This window comes from Podarcis pityusensis (genome assembly GCF_964106645.2).
Source record: "Podarcis pityusensis genome assembly, chromosome: 13".
NCBI classification, from domain to species: Eukaryota; Metazoa; Chordata; class Lepidosauria; order Squamata; family Lacertidae; genus Podarcis; species Podarcis pityusensis.
Window position 1 is genome coordinate 51,836,441 of NC_138038.1, and position 22,356 is coordinate 51,858,796.

The following is a 22,356-nucleotide window of genomic DNA, read 5'->3' on the forward strand; positions in this document are numbered from 1 at the left end:
CTCCCACCAGATGTCAAAGAGAAAAACAACTACCAGACTTGTAGAAGACATCTGAAAGCAGCCCTGTTTAGGGAAGCATTTAATGTTTGATGCATTACTGTATTTTAATATTTTGTTGGAAGCCGCCCAGAGTGGCTGGGGAAGCCCAGCCAGATGGGCGGGGTATAAATGGTAAATTATTATTATTATTATTATTATTATTATTATTATTATTATTCCCACACCTACACAGAGTGCTCTCACCGCCTTCATTGAGCAAGTAGCGCAGACTGCTCCACATAATCACCCCAGTGAATCTGAGATTGATGGTTCAGGAATTCGAAGGCAAGAGGTTAGGAGTCCACGCGAGGCAGACACCTGCTGTCCAATATCTTGTAGTAAAGGAGAGACGCAGGATGAGGCCAGCTCCTCTGTTTGAGCCTGGCGTCAGAGGAAGCAAGTCTCTGGGTTTTGCAAAAACCACACAGGCAGGCGCCAGAAAAAAACTCTGCCCTCCTGTGGAGACAGCGCGTAGCCATGGCCTGGCTAGCAGCCGTCTAGATTGGTGGCCATCGCTGCTTCTTGTGGCGGGGGTTCCGCAGATTAACCTTGCGCCGCGGGAAGAAGTCCTCCTTTCCCCGCTGTACCAAATCTTCCAACACTCACTGGAGTTAGGAGAGAAGGGGAAATCGACTTTTTCTCCGTCCACAATCTCCATGCAGCGCCCCTTTCCATTCCCACCTGCATGGAGTTGGGGGGGGGGAGAGAGAAATGCCCTCGGCACATGCTCAGAGGCACTCTGCCTCTGTTGCGGCTTCGGATATTCCACTGCTGGGGGAACCGGGGACCCCCCCCCCGCCGCTTGCTCTTCCCTCCGTCCTTTGGCTCCGTTTGAACTCCGGACCAAAAACTCAGGAAAAGCTGGGGGGGGGGAGGAAGAGGGGAGGAAATGGTCTCATGCAAACAGGTGCTTCCTCTCTCCGGCCTTCGCCCACCCCCAAAATAAAAAAAGAACAAAACCTTACTAACCCCTCCGTCGCGCGCCCTCTGCTTGCGAGAAATCTCACAATGTAAGGAAGCGTGAAACAAAGTCTAGAAAAAGCCTTAGGGGTCGGGGAGGGGGCTTTGAAGCGGGGACACCCCCCCCCCGCCATTCAGTGCGTTTGGCAAGATATCAAGATTTGGGGAACTGAAAGAAGGCAGTCAGGGTTTTTTTGGGGGGGGGGTCATGCTTCCATCTTTGGGGTTGTGCGCTAAGACGCGGAGCTTCCCTGAGTTGTAAGCGCCCCCTCTTTTTCCTGAAAGTGCTATAAATACACCCACTCCTGCCCCCCCCCACACAGACACACCTCTCCTTCGCAGTACAACTGAGCCAAACTCTGAAAGGAAGGATGTGTGACTTAACACCGTTTCCTCTCCGACGTTATAAAAAGGCTACATCGGCCCGGCCGTCCTCTGAGGCTGGTTCTCGGGGCGCCGCGGCTTCAGGGGGGGGTGAAAGGGGGTTCAGCTGGCTTTCTGGCCCCCTCCCCACCTGAAGCGGGCAGGGACAGCACCTTGCAGGCAGCTCCAAGAAAGACCCTGCGGGACGGGGCGGTAAGCGCTCAAAACCAGACGTTTCCAAGGACGCGCAAAAGGGGTGAAGGGCAGATGGGTTTTTTTTTCCTGGGGGGGGGAGAGAAACGGGGTTCAAGGGGTGAAGGAGAGACTACCCGTGGCTACTACCACTAGGCAAGAGGGCTATGATCTACGCCGTCCCCTGTCGGAGGCAGTAAATGCGTCTGGATGATAGTCGCTGCGGGGAGAGTTTCTCGTGCGCGCGGGTCCCGGTTGCGGATTTCTCCGTCGTGGGTACCAGCTTGGCCCACCGTGAAAAGAGGGGGGGGGGGCCTGGATGAGTCCAGGGTCTTCTTAGGTTCTTAGCAGCGGGCTGGGAGGAAACGGGACCCCTGGGGGTGGTTTGGTGGGGGGAGAGGCGGCGGTCTCGGTTTCCATGGTCTCATGCGCTCGCCTTGCGCTTTTCTCCCCCAAAGGCGCAGAACAATAGAGGCATCTCCGCATCATCGCGCAGGTAAAGCGCACTCCATTAAAAATAAAAAATGTATTTGGAATACAGTGGTTCCTCGGGTTAAGTACTTAATTCGTTCCGGAGGTCTGTTCTTAACCTGAAACTGTTCTTAACCTGAAGCACCACTTTAGCCAATGGGGCCTCCTGCTGCCGCTGCACGATTTCTGTTCTCATCCTGAAGCAAAGTTCTTAACCCGAGGTACTATTTCTGGGTTAGCCGAGTCTGTAACCTGAAGCGTATGTAACCTGAAGCGTATGTAACCCGAGGTACCACTGTATCAATATAAATTTATATTTGTGACAACAAATGAAAATGATTTCAAAAAATCAAATCAAAATCCTGGGAACTATAGTTTCCCCCTCGGGGTGCGATGATTCCAAGGAACTTTGGAGAGCTACAGTTCCCAGGCCTCTTAAGGGGCTTTGAACGCATAGTGCGTGGGCAAATCTGAGATCCCGTTGTGGTTTAAGAACCCTGGCGACTGAAGTTGAAGCCTTCGCAGCGCTACAATTCCCAGCACCCTTAATCAGCTACAGCGCCCGAGATTCTCTTGAGGAGAAGGAAATGCGCTTCGGAAGTACGGCGCGTACGCACCGGACCGGGACGCGGGAGAGACCTGAGTTCGAATCTCCGCTCGGCTGTGAAGCTCCCTGTCACTGGCTCTCCGCTTCACCTGCCTCGCAGGGTTGTCGTGGGGGTTAAATGAGGAGGGGGGGGTAAAGAACCATGCGCGCCTCTTTGAGCAAACTGGAGAAAAAGACGAGATGTAAATGCAATCGATTGATTATTCAAAATATTTAAAGGTGCCTTGAATCCCGACTCGGGAAGAAGGCAGGATATAAATGCATTAAATAAATACAACAGATTTGGGGCAGGGAACTTTGGATCGTGGAAACTAGGGACTCCAGATTTGGTGCAAGGGATCGTGGGAACTAGGGACTCCGGGGAGGGGTTTTCCGTGACTTCTTGGAGGCGAGCTGCGTGCGGCCGCAAAAGGCAGGGCGCCAGGACTTCTGCGTTCTTCAGTAAATGAATGGGCGGGAGGATCAAAGAGGCGGCAGGCGGCCCGGACTCCTGGGTTCCCCCCTCCAGCTCTGAACTAAGTCCCTGGCATGAGATGGCTGTCCTGTGTGCGGTGGACTCCCCTTTGATGGATGTCTCTAAACAGAGCTCCGGTGGCCATCTGTCAGGGATTCTTCAGCTATGATCCTTGCATTGCAGGGGGGCTGGACTAGATGGCCGCTGGGTACCCCTTCCGACTAACGAGTTCTCTATATGACTCCAGGACAGCCGAGCTCATGGCAGCTCAGTCGGCAGAGTGTGAGGCGCTCTCTCTCTCTCTCTCTCTCTCTCTCTCTCATTTTCTAATTTACATTTCAAAATATCCATTTAAGCAACCTTAAATCAAAGATTTCCTTTCTTCTCTTTCCGTGGTTCGTTTTGCATACCAAACATCCCTGCATGTTTTACATGAACGAAACCAGCAGTAAACCATTGTTACATCCATCAAAACTTATTTACACTGCTAGATTTATCTTAATGCTACCAGCATTTTTAGGGACGCGGGTGGCGCTGTGGGTTAAACCACAGAGCCTAGGACTTGCCGATCAGAAGGTTGGCGGTTCGAATCCCTGCGACGGGGTGAGCTCCTGTTGCTCAGTCCCTGCCAACCTAGCAGTTCGAAAGCACACCAGTGCAAGTAGATAAATAGGTAAAGGCGGGAAGGTAAACGGCGTTTCCGTGCGCTGCTCTGGTTCGCCAGAAGTGGCTTAGTCATGCTGGCCACATGACCCAGAAGTTGTTTATTGGCTCCCTCAGCCAATAAAGCGAGATGAGCGCCGCAACCCCAGAGTCATCCGCGATAAGACCTAACGGTCAGGGGTCCCTTTACCTTTACCTTTTTACCAGCATTTTTAAAAGAACACAATTTTCACCCATATATTCAGTAAACGTTTTCCAATCTTCTCTAAACGTATGTTCTTCTTGTTCTCTTATTCTATATGTTAAATCTGCAATTGCGTGTATTCCGTCAGTTTAAGTTGCCATGCTTCTTTGCTTGGGACCTCGCTCGTTTTCCATTTTGGGGCTAACAAAACACGGGCCGCAGTAGTGGCGTACATAAATAGTCTTTTTTGACACGCTCTGAATTATCCCCAGCAAATAGGACTCTGTGGGGGTTTTTTTTGGAAAGGTACTTTTAAACATTTTTTTTCAATTCATTATATATCATTTCCCAATACTCTTTTACGCTTTCACAAGTCCACCACATGTGATAAAACGTAACCTCATTACATCTCCAGCACTTACCCGATTATGACTTAAACATTTTAGCAAGTCTACTCAGAGTTAAATACCATCTATAAATCATTTTCAGGTAGATCTCCTTCAACGAATAACATGCTGTGAACTTCAAATCACTCTTCCAAAGTTTTCCCCAGAGATTCAAATCTATATATTTTGTGTGTGTGTGTGGATATCTCTCTCTCTCTCTCTAATTTTCGTGGTCTTTTAGGTTTTCCTGCTTTTGGTGTAACTGTATATGCTTTTAATTTCTTTTCTTTCTTTTCTTTTTATAGATCATCTTTACTGCATTAAAAAATTTACAAAAATGAGAACAAATTAATCCTTACACCCACTTGTACCAAAAAGAATACGATACATAAAAGAAAATATAAAAAGTGGAAAGGGAAAAAAAATACTTGTCAAGTTCACAATGTTATTTAAGGAGTACAAACCATCGTTTAAATATTTGATACACAAAATTCACAGCAACACATTACCTTCATATTCTCTCTTTCTCCCCCCCCACCCTTTTACCATCGCATTCTTCCTATTCTTCTAAACTGGTTTGAGTCCCTTGGGTCTTAACTGACTTCCCTCTATATATTATGTCCTGTATCTATTGCCCAGCAGAGTGGGAGGCTCTTCGTCTCAGGGCTGCGGGTTCGAGTTCTGCAACGGCGGGTTGGGCTAGATGACCTTTGGTGGTCTCCGCGATTCTAAGGCTCTTCCCGCTCCTGTAGGTGTGATGGCCGGGCCACGCGACCAGAGCGACGTGCGCGAGTTCACACGCCACTCCAGCGACGTCCTGATGAACCTGAACGAGCTCCGGAAACGACACTTCCTCACGGACGTCACCTTGCGAGTGGGGGGCTGCCCCTTGCAGGCCCACAAAGCTGTCCTCACTGCCTGCAGGTGAGCGTCCCACCCTACCTGTGTGTGTCAGTGCCACGCGTGGCCAAGGGGGTCCGCAGGAAGGCAGCGGCGGCTTGTGAAAGCGCAAGAGGGAGCGACAAGAGCATGTGGCTGAGGAACGCTTGGTTCAGTACCGGATTTGAGACCTTGGGCTTAATGCTCGTCTGGAGAGATGGGACATTAGCCAACTGTGTGGTTAACATTTATCCAATGAAAATAGGGACACCCTATTCCATGGTAATTAGGGACGCGGCTGGCGCTGTGGGTTAAACCACAGAGCCTCTTGGGCTTGCCGATCAGAAGGTCGGCGGTTCGAATCCCCGTGATGGGGTGAGCTTCCATTGCTCGGTCCCTGCTCCTGCCAACCTAGCAGTTCGAAAGCATGTCAAAGTGCAAGTAGATAAATAGGTACCGCTCCGGCAGGAAGGTAAACAGCGTTTCCGTGTGCTACTCTGGAATTCGTTCTTTTTCCTTTTTTTTTTGAAAATATAGTCTGGCCCCCCACAAGGTCTGAGGGACAGTGGACCTGCCTGCCCCCTGCTGAAAAAGTTTGCTGACCCCTGTCCTAAGCTATAGCTTGTTTAAAAGGTAAAGGAACCCCCGACCATTAGGTCCAGTCGTGGCCGACTCTGGGGTTGTGGCGCTCATCTCGCTTTATTGGCCGAGGGATCCGGCATCCAGCTTCTGGGTCATGTGGCCAGCATGATTAAGCCGCTTCTGGCGAACCAGAACAGCGCACGGAAACGTCGTTTACCTTCCCGCCGGAGTGGTACCTATTTATCTATTTGCACTTTGACGTGCTTTCGAACTGCTAGGTTGGCAGGAGCAGGGACTGAGCAACAGGAGCTCACCCCATCGTGGGGATTCGAACCACCGACCTTCTGATCAGCAAGTCCTAGGCTCTATAGTTTAACCCACAGCGCCACCTATGTCCCTTCAGTAGCTTAGGGCCTCCTCAAACCTAAATCCGGCCCTGGAGGTGAATCTCCACCCGCCAGCGCCACAAAGCAATCGGCGTGTCCTCGCAGCCACCTTTTCGACTGGTTTGTCTCGGATCCTGGGCGGGCCTGGAGTCACGCAAAGTCGGCAAAGGTAAACGGCTGCCTTTGGGGTCTCAGGAGATCAGCATGCTATTGTGAAAGCCTGTGTTGAGTCACGGGGCCTAGCCATGTATTAATAATAATAGGAAGTTTGTTATCATTTATATTATAATTAATCGGCAGAGGGCCTTCTCGGTGGTGGCACCCTCCCATCAGATGTCAAGGAGATGAGTAACTACACCACTTTTAGAAGACACCTGAAGGCAGCCCTGTATTAGGAAGCTTTTCAAGTTTGATGCTTTGTTACGCTTTGATATTTGTTGGAAGCCCCCCAGAGTGGCTGGGGCAACTAGGCTGGATCTACTCAGCTATATATATATATATATATAAAACTATTAAAAAAAGCTCACAATGGAAATTATCGTTGACTTTGGATTTCAACTCTACAGTGGTGTCACATAGTTATAACGCACTTACAATGTTGTAAGTTGACTAGTGTAGCTGAGTCCCCGGTCAGATGGGCAGGCTACAAATAATAAAATTATTATTATTATCATTATTCTTATTCTTATTAGCCACTCATCCGACTGGGTTGGTCCAGCTACTCTGGGCGGCTTCCAGCACAATATAAAAGTATTCGTATTAGAATTACGAAGCTGAGCCATGTGCCGTGGGAAGACCCAGGCGCTGGGTTGTCCTGGAGACAGCAAGGGTCTTGTTTTGATGTTTTATCACGTTATTATTATTATTATTATTATTATTATTATTATTATTATGTTGGGAGCCGCCCAGAGTGGCTGGGGAAACCCAGACAGATTGGGGGGATATAAATAAATTATTATTATTATTATTATTATTATTATTATTATTACTACTACTATTATTATTATTTCTGTTGGGAGCCGCCCACAGTGGCTGGGGAAACCCAGCCAGATTGGTGGGGTACAAATAAATTATTATTACTATTATTATTATTATTAATTATTCTGTTGGGAGCTGCCCAGAGTGGCTGGGGAATCCCAGCCAGATTGGCGACGTATAAATAAATTATATTATTATTATTATTATTATTATTATTATTAATTATATTCACAAATCCTAACCAGGGTGCTCCAGAACCACGGTCTTGCAAAGGAAACCATGGTTTGCCCTGTGTGAATGTCCCACATCCCATCATAGAACGTGGCCGCAACTAGAGCATGCTGGGACTTGCGGTCCTCTTGCCCTGACGCCTCTCCTCCTTCTCTGTGCCCTTTGCAGCGGGTTTTTCTACTCCATCTTCCTGGGCCAGGGGGGCCACGAGGTCAGCGTGCTCACCTTGCCCAGTTCCATCGAGCCCGCCGGCTTCCAGGCCCTCCTCGACTTCATGTACACATCCCGCCTGGTCCTCACACCGGGCACCGTGCCCGCGGTCCTGGCTGCCGCCTCTTACCTGCAGATGGAGCACGTGGTGGAGAGTTGCCATCGCTTCATCCAGGCCAGGTACGCGGGTGGGGAGGGCAAGAGGGGTGCCCCCAGAGAACATAGCTGTCAACCGTCCCTTATTTGGCGGGACAGTCCCTTATCCCAGCGCCGTGTCCCGCTGCTGTCCCTTATTGATGATGTCCCTTAAATTTCCCGGGTTTCAAAGGAAGCCGCTCCTCTCCCTCCCTCCCTGCCGGCCAGGGAGGAGGGAGGCTCCAGCTGCGTTGCTTGGCTGCGTTTCTCACCCAATAAGGAGTCTGAGAACGACTGGGGGGTGGAGCTTGCATGCCTTGTGCCAATCAAATTGGCCGCATTGCCTGGGGACTCGCATTTGCTCAGTGCTTCCCAGCAGAGAGGTGATGGTGGTTTTCCTTGCTGAATCCCCTTTGATGGGTTGCTGCGCTGTGGGAACCACCGCTTGAGGCTTCGTTTGGCTGCTGACTGGGCTTTCTACCTTTGGCTTGGAGGGGCTCAGAAGTTGAACATACCTGTGTTTGGAAAATCCCTTATTTTGGCTGCTGATCCCTTATTTTTGAGGCTGCTGGTCCCTTATTTTCGAGGCTGCTGGTCCCTTATTTTCAAATCTGTAAGTTGACAGCTATGCCAGAGAACAAACCACAGAGAAACGGGTTGGAAGATTCGAGGCAGGCGCAACGGAGCGCTTTTTCAGGCAGAGGAACTGCGGAACTCCCTGCCACTTGAGGCAGCGACCGCAGCCAACTTGGATGGCTTTGAAAGAAGACTGGACCAATTCGAAAAGGCTATTTGGGGGAGGGCTATTAGCCAGAACAGCTATTCTCTGCCTCCATAATCAGAGGCAGCAAGTGCTTCTGTGTCCCAGTTGATGGAAAACGCAGAAAGGGAGTGGGGTCTTGTTTTCGAATCCTCCCTGGGGGTTTCTCACCATGGGAATCTTTGAGAGCAGGACGCTGCCGGACCAGAGAAGGGCCAGTGAAATCAAACGTGGGAGGCAAGTCGGTGTGACATTCGTCAAAATATCAGCACTCCGCCGTTCTTAAAACATATCTGGTACTCTTGCCTAAGGAAATAAGCTCTGAACAGGTGCTAGGACCAGTCTGGATAGTTAGCCTTGGTGAAGACTTGACGTTTTTATCCCCCCAAAAGTTTTTGATTGAGTTTCCACTGAAATGAGGCTGCATTTTAATGTTTCAATGTTGTATTTTAATCTTGTTTTTAAAGTTGTATTTCAATCAATTGTTTTTATATTTGGTGTTAGCTGCCCTGAGCCCGGTCTTGGCTGGGGAGGGCGGGGTATAAATGAATTTTTTTAAAAAAATTATTATTATTATTATTATTATTATTGAAGCAGACCGGAGAAGGGCCCTTCCTCGTCTTAATGGCAGCCGTGGAAATTTGGGAAGATGACAACAAAGGCTTCTTTAATTCAGAAGCCAAATCCCACTTCTCTGGTTCAGGGCAGACAAAGCATTTTTTCCCACGCAGCCCAGTGGAACTCACTGCCACAAGACGGCTTAAAAAGAGGTCCAGGCAGATGCACGGAGCAGCCAGCTATTGAAGACAACTAGCCAGAACGGCTAAGCTCTGCCGTCGCAGTCGGGGGGCGGCGGCGGCAAATGCTTCTGAATAATCCCAGTTGCTGGAAGTCAGAGGTCCTGTGTTCGAATTCTGCCAGAACGGGATGCTAGCCCTTCTGACTTTGTTCTGTTCTGATGTTCTTACGCAGCTACGACCGGGTGACCTTCTTCCTGACCCCCCCAGCGCCCACCTTCCTCCGCCACAGACCCCTAGAAGACGCCGGGGGGTCCCTTGCCCCCAGTTTCCCAAGGCAGGGCCAAGAAGAACCCCCCACCGTCGCTGGGGCCTCCGGCTGCCCTCTGCCAGCTCCCTACTGCCCAAAGGACAAGGAATTGGGGTCTGCGATGTCGCCGGGGGCCGGGGACCAGTCCCCTCCGGGCCAGCCGGCCTCCCCCCGCGAGTCCAGCGGCTGCGCCCCCCCAGGCGCAGACCCCAAAGCTTGCCACTGGAAGAAGTATCGCTTCATCGTCCTCAACTCCATGCTGCGTGAGGGGAGGCCGGACCCCCCCGAATCGCACGGCCAGGCCGGCCGGGATGGAGACCCCGGGGACGGAAGCCGCCTTCACAGGTCAGGGAGCCAGTGGGGACTTTACAGATGGACTGCGGCCTGCATGTTGGGAAAATGGTGTTTAGTTCCCTCTTGGGGGCGTAGGACAGCGGGCAGAGGTCAGCTGGGTGCAGTATAAGCTAAACAAGCTCTAGCTTATTTGGGAGCTCCCCAAAAATTTAAAGGGATAAAAAAACTGGATGTACATTTCCAAAATTTAAGATACGGTTCCGCCGCTGCGAGAAGCCAAGTTACAGGGAACCAGGCAGAGGGCCTTCTTGGTGGTGGCTCCCGGCCTGTGGAACGCCCTCCCACCAGATGTCAAAGAGATAAACAACTACCTGACTTTTAGAAGACATCTAAAGGCAGCCCTGTCTAGGGAAGCTTTTAATGTTTAATAGGTTATTGTATTTTAGTGTTCTGTTGGAAGCCGCCCAGAGTGGCTGGGGAAACCCAGCCAGATGGGCGGGGTATAAATAAGAAATTATTACAGTGGTACCTCGGGTTAAGTACTTAATTTGTTCCGGAGGTCCATACTTAACCTGAAACTGTTCTTAACCTGAAGCACCACTTTAGCTAATGGGGCCTCCTGCTGCTGCGCCTGCTGTGAGACCTGTGATGAAAGACTGTGAAAATCCCTGAAACGAGAAGGAATCGACTAGAAATATTATCTTATAGAATTAAACTAAATAACAAAAAGCAAAAAGTTTAAGGGAAAAAATTAGAAAAACCTAGAACTGAACAAAGCCTTAATGGGATGCCGGCTACAAATCTCGTTTCACTGGACTATTCAGTTTCCTCAGAAGGAAATCGAGAAATCGTAAACCTTAAATGATTTTAAACAAATGCAAGAACAGGGCTGAAACGCTCCCCTGAGTTTACAAAAAGGGTTTGAAAACCTAAATGGCAAGTTTTAGACATGTTGTTGTTGTTTAGTCGTGTCCGCCTCTTCGTGACCCCCTGGACCAGAGCACGCCAGGCCCTCCTGTCTTCCACTGCCTCCCGCAGTTTGGTCAAACTCATGCTGGTAGCTTCGAGAACACTGTCCAACCATCTTGTCCTCCGTCGTCCCCTTCTCCTTGCACCCTCCATCTTCCCAACATCAGGGTCTTTTCCAGGGAGTCTTCTCTTCTCATGAGTTGGCCAAAGTCTTGGAGCCTCAGCTTCAGGATCCGTCTTTCCAGTGAGCACTCAGGGCTGATTTCCTTCAGAATGGAGAGGTTTGATCTTCTTGCAGTCCATGGGACTCTCCAGAGTCTCCTCCAGCACCAGAATTCAAAAGCATCCATTCTTGGGCGATCAGCCTTCTTTCTGGTCCAGCTCTCACTTCCATACATCACTACTGGGAAAACCATAGCTTGAACTATACGGACCTTTGTTGGCAAGGTGATAGCACAAATTCAAAGAAAGGAATACAAGATAAGCTGTTTTAGATTTTAAAACAAACTCAAGAACAGGGCTGAAACGCTCCTTTGGTCTAGGTGTTACTGCTGATGTTAAAGACTTATTTCTAGTCGATTACAGTGGTACCTCGGGTTAAGTACTTAATTCATTCTGGAGATCTGTTCTTAACCTGAAACTGTTCTTAACCTGAAGCACCACTTTAGCTCATTGGGCCTCCCACTGCTGCCGCACCGCCAGAGCACGATTTCTGTTCTCATCCTGAAGCAAAGTTCTTAACCTGAAGCACTATTTCTGGGTTAGCGAAGTCTGTAACCTGAAGTGTATGTAACCTGAAGTGTATGTAACCTGAAGCATATGTAACCCAAGGTACCACTGTACTTCTCGTTTCAGGGATTTTCACGCTATTTCATTTGTTTTGTGTAATTTCTCGGTTCTTTGGCTGTCTTTTTTCTACTGTGATGAAAGACTGGCTATAGATAGGAAGGACGTTTTATGCCTGGCTCTGACCCTTCCTTCCTTCTGCTCTTGCCCAGGCTGCCTTCCTCTCAGCCCCACTGCTCCGCCTGCAACCAGCCAGCCCCCCTGCTTTGCTCCCACCCTCCAGAAGACGCTTCCATGGGGCAGGGAGACCCCTGTGGTTCTGGTGAGTGGGAAGGGGCGGTTTCTGTTTCTCTCTTTTCCAATCTGCCCCCGTAGGAACTGAACCCGGACCCTGTGGTCGCCACCGGGTGCCTGTCTTCGTGTGCCCCCTCGTTGCGAGGGCCGGAGGGCCGCAACACGAGGACGGGGCCTTTTGGGTGGTGGCTCCCCGCTTGTGGAACGCTGTCCTCAGGGAGGCTTGCCTGGCGCCATCATTAGACATTTCTTTTCTGCCAGGTTTTGGGCTTTGAATTATCTGTAGCCTCCTTGAATGGGTGGGATGTTTCAACCCTGCTTTTTTCCAAAGCGAGATCGCAGAGGGCCTTCTCGGTGGTGGCGCCCGCCCTGTGGAACGCCCTCCCGTCAGATGTCAAGGAAATAAACATCTATCAGACTTTTAGAAGACATCTGAAGGCAGCCCTGTTTAGGGAAGTTTTGAATGTTTGATGTTTTATCATGTTTTTAATATCCTGTTGGAAGCTGTCCAGAGTGGCTGGGGAGGCCCGGCCAGATGGGCAGGGTATAAGTATTAAATTATTATTATTATTATTATTATTATTATTATTATTATTAGTTTTCCTCCTGTGCTGGTTCTAACATATGCCTCTGTCCATTTATACGTTGTAAGTTGCTCTGAGTTCCTCTGGTTATAAAAAAAAAGTGACTGATAAGTTTTTATTTTATTTTTATTTTTTTTTAATTCATTTTTCTTTTTCATTCATTACATACATCTCAAATTCTTAACATTTACTGTATATTCCTCCCTCCCCTCCAGGGCTTCTCCCAACTTCCGCTTCTGGTTTGTTTCTGTTTTCACCCACTTTGCTATCACTTAAAAGTTATTAATAACATAACACCTAAAAACATAAAAATAAAAGTAAACACACCATCATATTTCACTTATCTTCTAAACATTTTCTAATGTTGATAATGTAAATGTTTGTTTAAATCCTGTTAAATCTATTCACTTTCTTTGTTTCTGAAAATATAATATAATATGAGTGGTTCCCAATCTTTTTCAAAGTCTCTGTTGCCTTTTTCTCTTAGTCTTTCTGTCATTTTTGCCAGTTCTGCATAGTTCATCAACTTCTCTTGCCATTGTTCTTTAGTGACTGATAAATTTAATCAATGAATAAGTCTCCATCTCTCCGCATCAGTTCGCAATTTGTTTATTTTTCTAAACGGGTCTCGTGAAAACCCACCAGGATCTTAGTGCGAATTTCTCGTAACGTGCACAAGGTCGAACGCCGTTTTGCCTCGTTTTTACATTTTTGGCAGAGCAAAGTTGCATATCGCAACACCTTTTTAACAGTAATAATAATAATAATAATAGATGAGTCAGTGGGTTAGAGCATGGTGCTGATAACACCAAGTTGCGGGTTCGAATCCCGTGCGATATTCCTGAATTGCAGCGGGTTGGACTAGATGACCCCCTATCCCTAACCCCTTGCAACTCTACAATTCCGTGAGTCTATGAAAAAGGGATTTCGAGGCAGAAAGTGTGTTTTTGCACAGACTGGGCAGGCCCAAACGCCTCGCACTTGTGACTCCCCAGGGGCTGGCCCTTACGACTGCAGTGCCTGTGACTTAGGATACCTGGAGGAAGATGAAGAAGAGGGGGGAGGAGGAGGAAGGAGCCCTCCAGCCTCAGGAAGCGCCTTCGAGGAGAAGCCGTACAAATGCCATTTCTGCAACTCAACCTTCCGCTACAAAGGGAACCTAGCAAGCCACAGATCTCTGCATACCGGTTGGTTTTGCTTGATTTTGAACATGTCTAAACTGGGCTTTCATTCATTCCAGAACATGGGCTCCGGGCCGGTGCATATAAAACTCAAATGTCTATACAGTGGACGCTCTTGTTGCAAATGTGATCCGTGCGGGAGGCACGTTCGCAACCCGCAGCGGTGCGCCTGCGCATTTGCGGGTTGCGATTCGGTGCTTCTGCGCATGCGCAAAGTGCGATTTAGCACTTCTGCGCATGTGTGACTGCCGAAACCCGGAAGTAACCCGTTCCAGTACTTCCAGGTTTCGGCGGTCTGTAACCCGAAAAAACACAACCCGAAGCGTCTGTAACCTGAGGTATGACTGTATATCTATATATCGATAACAATAAATTAAACTTCAACAGGGACAAATATCAGGTTCTGCACTTAGGCAGGAATAACCAGAATGACAAATATAAGATGGGGGACACCTGGCTTACTAGCAGTACATGCGGACTAGGACCCTCGTACCTACGGGACCGCCTTTCCTGGTATGCCCCGCGGAGGACCTAAGTAACAACACTTTGGAAGTCCTGAGCCCCAAGGAGGTTAGATTGGCCTCAACCAGGGGCAGGGCCTTTTCAGCTCTGGCCCCAGCCTGGTGGAACGCCCAGCAAAAGAAGCTAATGGTATTCTAGGCTGCATCCGCAGACGTCTAGTGCCCAGATCAAGGGAAGGAATAGTCCCGCTCTTCTCTTCCTTGGTTAGAGCCCACCTGGAGTCCTCTGTCCAGTTTGGGGCACCACCATTTAAGGATATTGACAAGCTGAAACGTGTGCAGAGGAGGCTGACCAAGTTGATCAAGGGTCTGGAAACCAAGCCATATGAGGAATGGTTGAAGTAACTGGGTATGTTTAGCCAGGAGAAGAGGAGACATGAAAGCCATCTTCAAATATCTGAAGGGCTGTCCCATGGAGGAGGGAGCAAGCTTGTTTTCTCCTGCTCTGGAGGGTAAGACTCGAACCCGTGGCTTCAAGTTTCAAGAAAGCAGATTCTGACTAAACATGAGGGAGATCTTTCTCACAGCAAGGGCCGTTCGACAGGGGAACGGACTCCCTTGGAAAGTGGTAGACTCTCCTTCCTTGAAGGTTTTTAAGCAGAAGTTGGACGGCCATCTGTCAGGGATGCTTTAGTTGAGATGCCTGCATTGCTGGGGGTTGGAATGGATGACCTCTGGGGGTCCCTTCCAACTGTGAATCCAGGAGTCTATTCAGAGTGGGGAGATGGAGTCCTGTATTGGTGGGCGGGGGGGGGGGATTCAGAGCAGTGTGACCAGCCCCTGAAGCCTCACCTGTGCCACTGCTACCTGTCGCGCTTAGGAGAGAAGCCGTACCACTGCGGGATTTGTGGCGCCCAGTTCAACCGTCCGGCGAATCTCAAGACTCACCTGCGTATTCACTCCGGGGAGAAGCCCTACAAGTGTGAGACCTGCGGATCTCGTTTTGTGCAGGTAAACAAAAAAGTGGGGGGAGATACCTGGCAGGTGTGGGGGACTCCCTGGTCCTGAATGGGGCAACTGAAGGACCAGGTGCGCAGCCTGGGAGTCATTCTGGACTCACCGCTGTCCATGGAGGCGCAGGTCAGTTCTGTATCCAGGGCAGCCGTCTACCAGCTCCATCTGGTACGCAGGATGAGACCCTCCCTGCCCACAGACTGTCTCGCCAGAGTGGTGCATGCTCTGGTTATCTCTCGCTTGGACTACTGCCATGCGCTCTACTTGGGGCTACCTTTTTTTGTGTGTGTTTTTTAAATGATCTTTATTGAATTTTTTTTTAAAAATTACAAAAAAAAGACAAAACAGAAAAAAGAAAAAGAAAAAAAGGAAAAATAAATCCATCATTCTCAAATTCAAATTCTCAACTTTCATTACCTTCTTTCTTTGACCTCCTCCTCCTCCCTTTTCTTGTATCCCATACTTGGGGCTACCTTTGAAGATGACCCGGAAACTGCAACTAATCCAGAATGCGGCAGCTAGACTGGTGACTGGGAGCGGCCGCCAAGACCACAATGTAGGTCTTGAGAGACCTACATTGGCTCCCAGTACGTTTCCGAGCACAATTCAAAGTGTTGGTGCTGATCTTGAAAGCCCTAAATGGCCCAGTAGACCTGAAGGAGCGTCTCCACCCCCATCATTCTGCCCGGACACTGAAGTCCATCTCCGAGGGCCTTCTGGCGGTTCCCTCCCTGCGAGAAGTGAACTTACAGGGAACCAGGCAGAGGGCCTTCTCGGTGGTGGCGCCCACCCTGTGGAACGCCCTCCCACCAGGTGTCAAAGAGAAAAATAACTACCAAACTTTTAGAAGACATCTGAAGGCAGCATTTAATGTTTAATAGGTTATTGTATTTTAGTGTTTTGTTGGAAGCCGCCCAGAGTGGCTGGGGAAACCCAGCCAGATGGGCGGGGTATAAATAATAAATTATTATTATATTATTATTATAAACATAGCCCTATTAAGAAATTGAGGTTTTAAGTTTCAAACAGACTCAAAAACAGGGCTGAAGCACTCCTGACTGCCGATGTTAAAGAATGCGCTATCCTGGAGGCTGAAGTAACTGCATTCCCGCAGAGCTGTCCAGCCACCGGTCATTCCTCCTTAGAATCATAGAATCATAGAATCATAGAGTTGGAAGAGACCACAAGGGCCATCGAGTCCAACCCCCTGCCAAGCAGGAAACACCATCAGAGCACTCCTGACATATGGTTGTCAAGCCTCTGCTTAAAGACCTCCAAAGAAGGAGACTCCACCACACTCCTTGGCAGCAAATTCCACTGTCGAACAGCTCGTACTGTCAGGAAGTTCTTCCTAATGTTTAGGTGGAATCTTCTTTCTTGTAGTTTGGATCCATTGCTCCGTGTCCGCTTCTCTGGAGCAGCAGAAAACAACCTTTCTCCCTCCTCTATGTGACATCCTTTTATATATTTGAACATGGCTATCATATCACCCCTTAACCTCCTCTTCTCCAGGCTAAACATGCCCAGCTCCCTTAGCCGTTCCTCATAAGGCATTGTTTCCAGGCCTTTGACCATTTTGGTTGCCCTCCTCTGGACACGTTCCAGTTTGTCAGTGTCCTTCTTGAACTGTGGTGCCCAGAACTGGACACAGTACTCCAGGTGAGGTCTGACCAGAGCAGAATACAGTGGCACTATTACTTCCCTTGATCTAGATGCTATACTCCTATTGATGCAGCCGCTCCTTCCTTCTCCCAGGTCGCTCACTTGAGAGCCCATGTCCTGATCCACACCGGGGAGAAGCCCTACCCCTGCGGGATGTGCGGGACTCGATTTCGGCACCTGCAGACCCTGAAGAGCCACCTCCGTATCCACACGGGAGAGAAGCCTTATCATGTGAGTGGAGAGGGAGCTTTTTTTTTATACCGTATATACTGTATTTTATGCTGCTGCTATGTTGTACAGTCATAGCTCAGGTTACAGACGCTTCGGGTTGCGCGATTTCGGGTTGCGCACCACGCCAAACCCGGAATGTCCCACAGAGGAACTTACGGTCTTCCAACAAAAACATCTTGGAGTTTCCGGGCCACAGGGAGGTTAGGCTGGCCTCAACCAGAGCCAGGGCCTTTTCGGCTGTGGCCCCGATCTGGTGGAACGCTCTGTCCCAAGAGGCTAGGGCCCTGCGGGACTTGACATCTTTCCGCAGGGCCTGCAAGACAGAGCTGTTCCACCAGGCCTTTGGCCAAGGCACAGTCTGACCCCCTCCTAGGGTAATCCTCATAGAACTTCTAGCCCAAATGGTTGCCATTAATTTGATTAGAATTAATTTTACAATGAAATGATTTTAGAATGTTGCGTCATTTTACTGTTGTTAGCCGCTCTGAGCCCGGCTTTGGCTGGGGAGGGCGGGATATAAATAAAATTTATTATTACTATTATTCATGGTGTGTTTGGTGTGGCAGATGACCAGGTGACCAGGGGCATAGGAAGGGGGGGCAGGGGGCGGTGCGCCCCAGGTTCCATCATGGAGGGGGAGGGACAAATTATCAAGGAACAATTACTGCCCTACTAGGGCGGTTCATAATTTATTTATTTTAAAATGTCTCCTCCAAAGGCCTTATCTTACTACACTAGGGATTATATAGCTATATATGAAATTTCATGCACATCAGTTAATATCCTGACCCTCCTCTATGACAATACAGTGGATGCTCAGGTTGCAAACATGATCCGTGTGGGATGCATGTTCGCAACCCGCAGCGTTCACAACCCACAGTGCCGCGCCGGCGCACGTGCAGGTCGCGATTTGGTACTCCTGCGCATGCGCATAGGGCGATTTAGTGTTTCTGCGCATGCACGAGCGCCGAAACCCAAAAGTAACCCATTCCGGTACTTCCGGCTTTGGCGCGATGCTCAACCCGAAATCGCGCAACCCGAAGCGTCTGTAACCCGAGGTATAACAGTACAACATAGCAGCAGCATGAATCATGAATGACAATAAAATTCAAAGTTCAGAAATCAAAATGGGGGAAATCCATCTAATAAGTACAGTGGTACCTTGGGTTACATATGCTTCAGGTTACAGACTCTGCTAAGAAATAGTGCTTCAGGTTAAGAACTTTGCTTCAGGGTGAGAACAGAAATCGTGCTCCGGCAGCGCGGCAGCAGCAGGAGGCCCCATTAGCTAAAGTGGTACCTCAGGTTAAGAACAGTTTCAGGTTAAGAACGGACCTCCAGAACGAATTAAGTACTTAACCCCCCGAGGTACCACTGTATTAGATAGTCACCAGGGCTAGCTGGCTGAATTGGTCCTACTTGGGCCAGCGATGAGACCAGGGGAGAATTAGCTGTGGGGTCTCAGAGTGGGTAATCTTCATAAAAGGGGAGGGGGAGGGAAAAGAAGGGAAATAAAAGATCAGGCTGAATTCAAATTAAAGGCCTGGCGGAATAGCTCTGTCTTATAGGCCCGGCGGAAGGAGGTTAAATCCTGCAGGGCCCTGGTCTCCTGGGACAGAGCATTCCACCAGGTCGGAGCCACCACTGAGAAGGCCTTGGCCGTGGTGGAGGATAGTCTGGCTTCCTTAGGGCCTGGGACTCCTAAACTATGGTTATTCATGGACCTTAAGGTCCTCTGTGGGGCACCGGGTTGGGGAAAGCCGTCCTGCAGCACTCTGGGACGGAGGCGCCCGCCTTGACACCTGTCTTCTCTTCACAGTGTGAGAAATGCGACGTCCGCTTCCGCCACAAGAGCCAGTTGCGGCTGCACCTGAGGCAAAAACACGGCGCCATCACCAACACCAAAATCCGCTACAAAGTCCTCGAGGGCCCTTACGCTGGTCTCTGCTGAGCGGGGAGCGTATTGCGCGGTTTCGGCCAGATCCACAAATCCGCCGACTGGCGGATTCTGCGCTCAGGTATCTGAGTGGAATCTTCCGTATCCTGCACCTGAGAGCTGGACCTTTTCGGTGTCTGAAACGCAGAATATCCGACGCCCTAAATGGCGCGCGTCACATTCTTGCATAGCTGTCAACTTTTCTCGCGAGGAATCCTATTCGGAATAAGGGAATTTTAAAAAAGGAAAACATTGGCAGCTATGCATTCTGGGTGACTGCATTTTTTCATTATTTAAAGAGGTTCCTGCAAAGAATTATATATAAAAAAAGAACCATTCAGACGTCTGCCGGATCCAAACCCTGAAATTTAGATAATTCGGTGAGTTTCGAATGTTTAAATTGAGAGCTAATTATTATTCAGAATCAGGGCAGGGGAGATATTGAGCAAACATTCTTGGTTCATGCCCCCAACCTCCAAGATATAAACCCACTAGGCACTACTCCCCTCTTGGGGGTTAGAGAAGAAACCCCAAAAGCTGGTGAACGGCTCTGCAGGCAGAGCTGTGATAGTAAAAGCAGAATTTCCAAGCCACGTCTAGTCTCTTGCCTTCTTTGTTTATATGTTCCTTTTTGTGTCGCCTGGGAAGCGGCGCAAAAATTTGGTGCTCTGAGGGGGAGAGGTGTAAGGCAGGCGAGAAAGTCTGCGAATTAGGAACAGAAAAAGCTGTTACGCCTGCTATACACCTCTTGGGCTGCAGAAATGCACTGTCCCTTTAAGGCACACCCTTTCCCCCAAAGGATTCTGGGAACTGTAGTTTGCTGAGGCTGCGAGGAGTTAAAAACTACAGCGCCCAGAATTATTTGGGGAAAAGAATTTGCTTCCGATGTGCTTTATGGGGCGGCCTTAATACCACACGGTGTAATTTGTTAGGGGCTGCTGGGAGTTGTAGCGTGGCTCATTAGCAATGATCAAACCCTGAACAAACTAGAGTTCCCTCCCATAATTCACTGGAGGGGGGCCACGGCGCTGGATCCCCAAGATGCTTTGGGGACTGTGGATTCCAGAATCCTCTGGGGCACATTCAGCCCAGTACTTGACCCCCTTGACCAGCAGAGTCTCTCAGGCAGACTTTTCCCTGCTCCTGGCAGCCGGAGATTCGAACCCAGAACCTTCTGCGTGCAAAGCAGGGGTCCCTGCTACTGACCCCCCACCCTAGCTATGGACTCTGCTTTTCTCCTCCACGGGACATAAGCTAGAGTTAAGAGGAGTTTATTAGAATCATTGTTTGACTTCATTTTGTGTTTTTTTAACGTTATGTGTAGTGTACTTTGCTCTTTGTAAATGTGTTATTTTGCTGGCCACATCTGTCTTGTCTGTTCCTAGTGCTCCATTGTTATTCTTGATTATTAACAGTTCCCAGAATTCCCTGGGAGGTGGGATTGACTCTCATGGGAGTCCTGGGAGCTATAGTTTGCTAAGAGTGTTGAGGGGAGACCCCCCATATGCCCCTCGTAGTACTATAGTTCCCAGAGTGCTTTAACCATCGATCCCTCTTCCCGGGGGATTCTGGGAATTGTGCCTCTGCGGGGGGGGGGGGGGGGCGGCGGATAAGGCAGGGTCCCATATTTCAAGAAGTAAAAATCTGGACACGAAAAGCTTTTTTAAAGGAAAGTCGTTGAGCCCAGATTTGCCCGGACACTTAATTTCGTCATTGGAATCCCGAGAAAGTCCGGGTGTACGGCCTTCTCAGCACCCTTGGGTGTCAGTTCCCATAATTCCTTGGGGGAAGCGCCAGCTGTTTAAAGTGGAATCAAAGCGCTTTGAAAGGGTGGTGTGGACGAAGCCATATTCAGAGAACCTTATCGGGAATTGGGCCTGGCAGGAGCAGAAAGTGGGGAAGGGGGACACAGTGAGGTCTGGAACCTCAGCCTAAGAACTTTCCAGAAGTTTCTAGAAGAGGTCTGGAACCTCAGAAAGAGAGGAAAAAGGTAATGAACAATAGGAAACGCCTTGAGAAAGCACCAGCCTGCCTCCTCCAGATTTTGCTTTTTCCTTTTTCTTTGCATGCATGCATCAGTTTTCAGGAAATGAGATGATTTCCATTTTTAAAGGGAGTTATTAGGAAAAGGCCTCCCCTCCGGTGAGAGAGGAAGGAAGGTTCTGCGTTGACATGGGGCTGAAGACGACACCCCCCCCCCAAAGTGGAAAATGAATGTCGGTGCCTGATCTCCGAAGACCTGGGTTCGAAAGGTGCGCTTTTTGAAGGCGCCCCTGGTGTCTGGGCAAAGGGGCATGTCGTGGAATTGTGGCTTTCAATGCCAGGAATTGGATCAATCGGGCTGGTTCCCTTTTGGTCTGGGTAAAGTTTGGAGGGGGGGGGCAGAAAGATACATGGGTCTGTCTGGGTTTTGAAATATATCTATATGTATTTATTCACGCACGCCTGCAACAAAACAATCTCTTTGTAAGGTCGCCAAACTTTATATCCTTGCGTTGTTTCAATAAAGCTAAAGTTGTCCGGCGATCGTTCGTCGTTTCTCGAACATCTTGAATGGGGACTTTAAAATAAAAAACCTGTCTTGTTGAGTAGGCCTTAAATTATTATTTCAACAATGAGGGTACCTGAGCGGCCAGCTAAGGCCATTTTCTTGCGAAACAACTTTTCGGACTACTTCAGCAACCATCTCTCTTAGATGCTGGCTTAGAACGTATGTCAGAGCCCGCTGGATGAGGCCCACGGCCTCAATGAGAGACCCGCACGCAGGATCCGATCACAAGAACCCTCTCTCCTTCCTGCGATTCCCAGCGCCTGGCACGGAGAAGCGATCCTTTCCCCCCCCCCCCCAACCTGCGGAGACCAAGCCGTCGATAGCCCTCTCTCCTCCGTCAATTTGTCCAGTCCTCTTAGGTAAATCTGAGGTTGCCAGCGCTCGCTGCCTCCAGTGGCAGTGAGTTCCACAGCTGACCTCAGCTCTCGGCTGCAAGAATGGGAAGGGATAGATAGATAAACTTTACAGCGGTACCTCTGGTTACGTACTTAATTCGTTCCAGAGGTCCGTTCTTAACTTGAAACTGTTCTTAACCTGAAGCACCACTTTAGCTAATGGGGCCTCCTGCTGCTGCCGGAGCACGATTTCTGTTCTCATTCTGAAGCAAAGTTCTTAACCCGAGGTAATATTTCTGGGCTAGTGAAGTCTGTAACCTGAAGCATATGTAACCTGAAGCGTATGTAACCCGAGGTACCACTGTATTTTCATTAGGCAATGTTCAGATAGTGGTCCTTAATCTCATTGCACCCTCGATAAACCACAGCTGACCTCAGCTCTTGGGCTGCAAGAATGGGAAGGGAACCCAGGGCATCATCCAGACTGACCCGCTTCCCACTAAACCCACCGCAGTATAACGCAGATAGGGC

The 22,356-nt window shown here is 49.2% G+C and overlaps 1 protein-coding gene across 1 annotated transcript; it reads left to right on the forward strand.

Moving 5' to 3' along the window:
* Positions 1–1,438: 1,438 nt before the first annotated feature.
* Positions 1,439–21,463, forward strand: BCL6B (BCL6B transcription repressor). Its single transcript, XM_080979806.1, has 9 exons — positions 1,439–1,575; positions 5,072–5,243; positions 7,544–7,765; positions 9,453–9,872; positions 11,789–11,898; positions 13,450–13,641; positions 14,977–15,107; positions 16,866–17,003; positions 18,823–21,463. Exons 2-9 carry the CDS (start codon positions 5,077–5,079, stop codon positions 18,952–18,954), a joined length of 1,512 nt encoding a protein of 503 aa, XP_080835932.1. The 5' UTR covers positions 1,439–1,575; positions 5,072–5,076; the 3' UTR covers positions 18,955–21,463.
* The last annotated feature ends 893 nt before the right edge of the window (positions 21,464–22,356 follow it).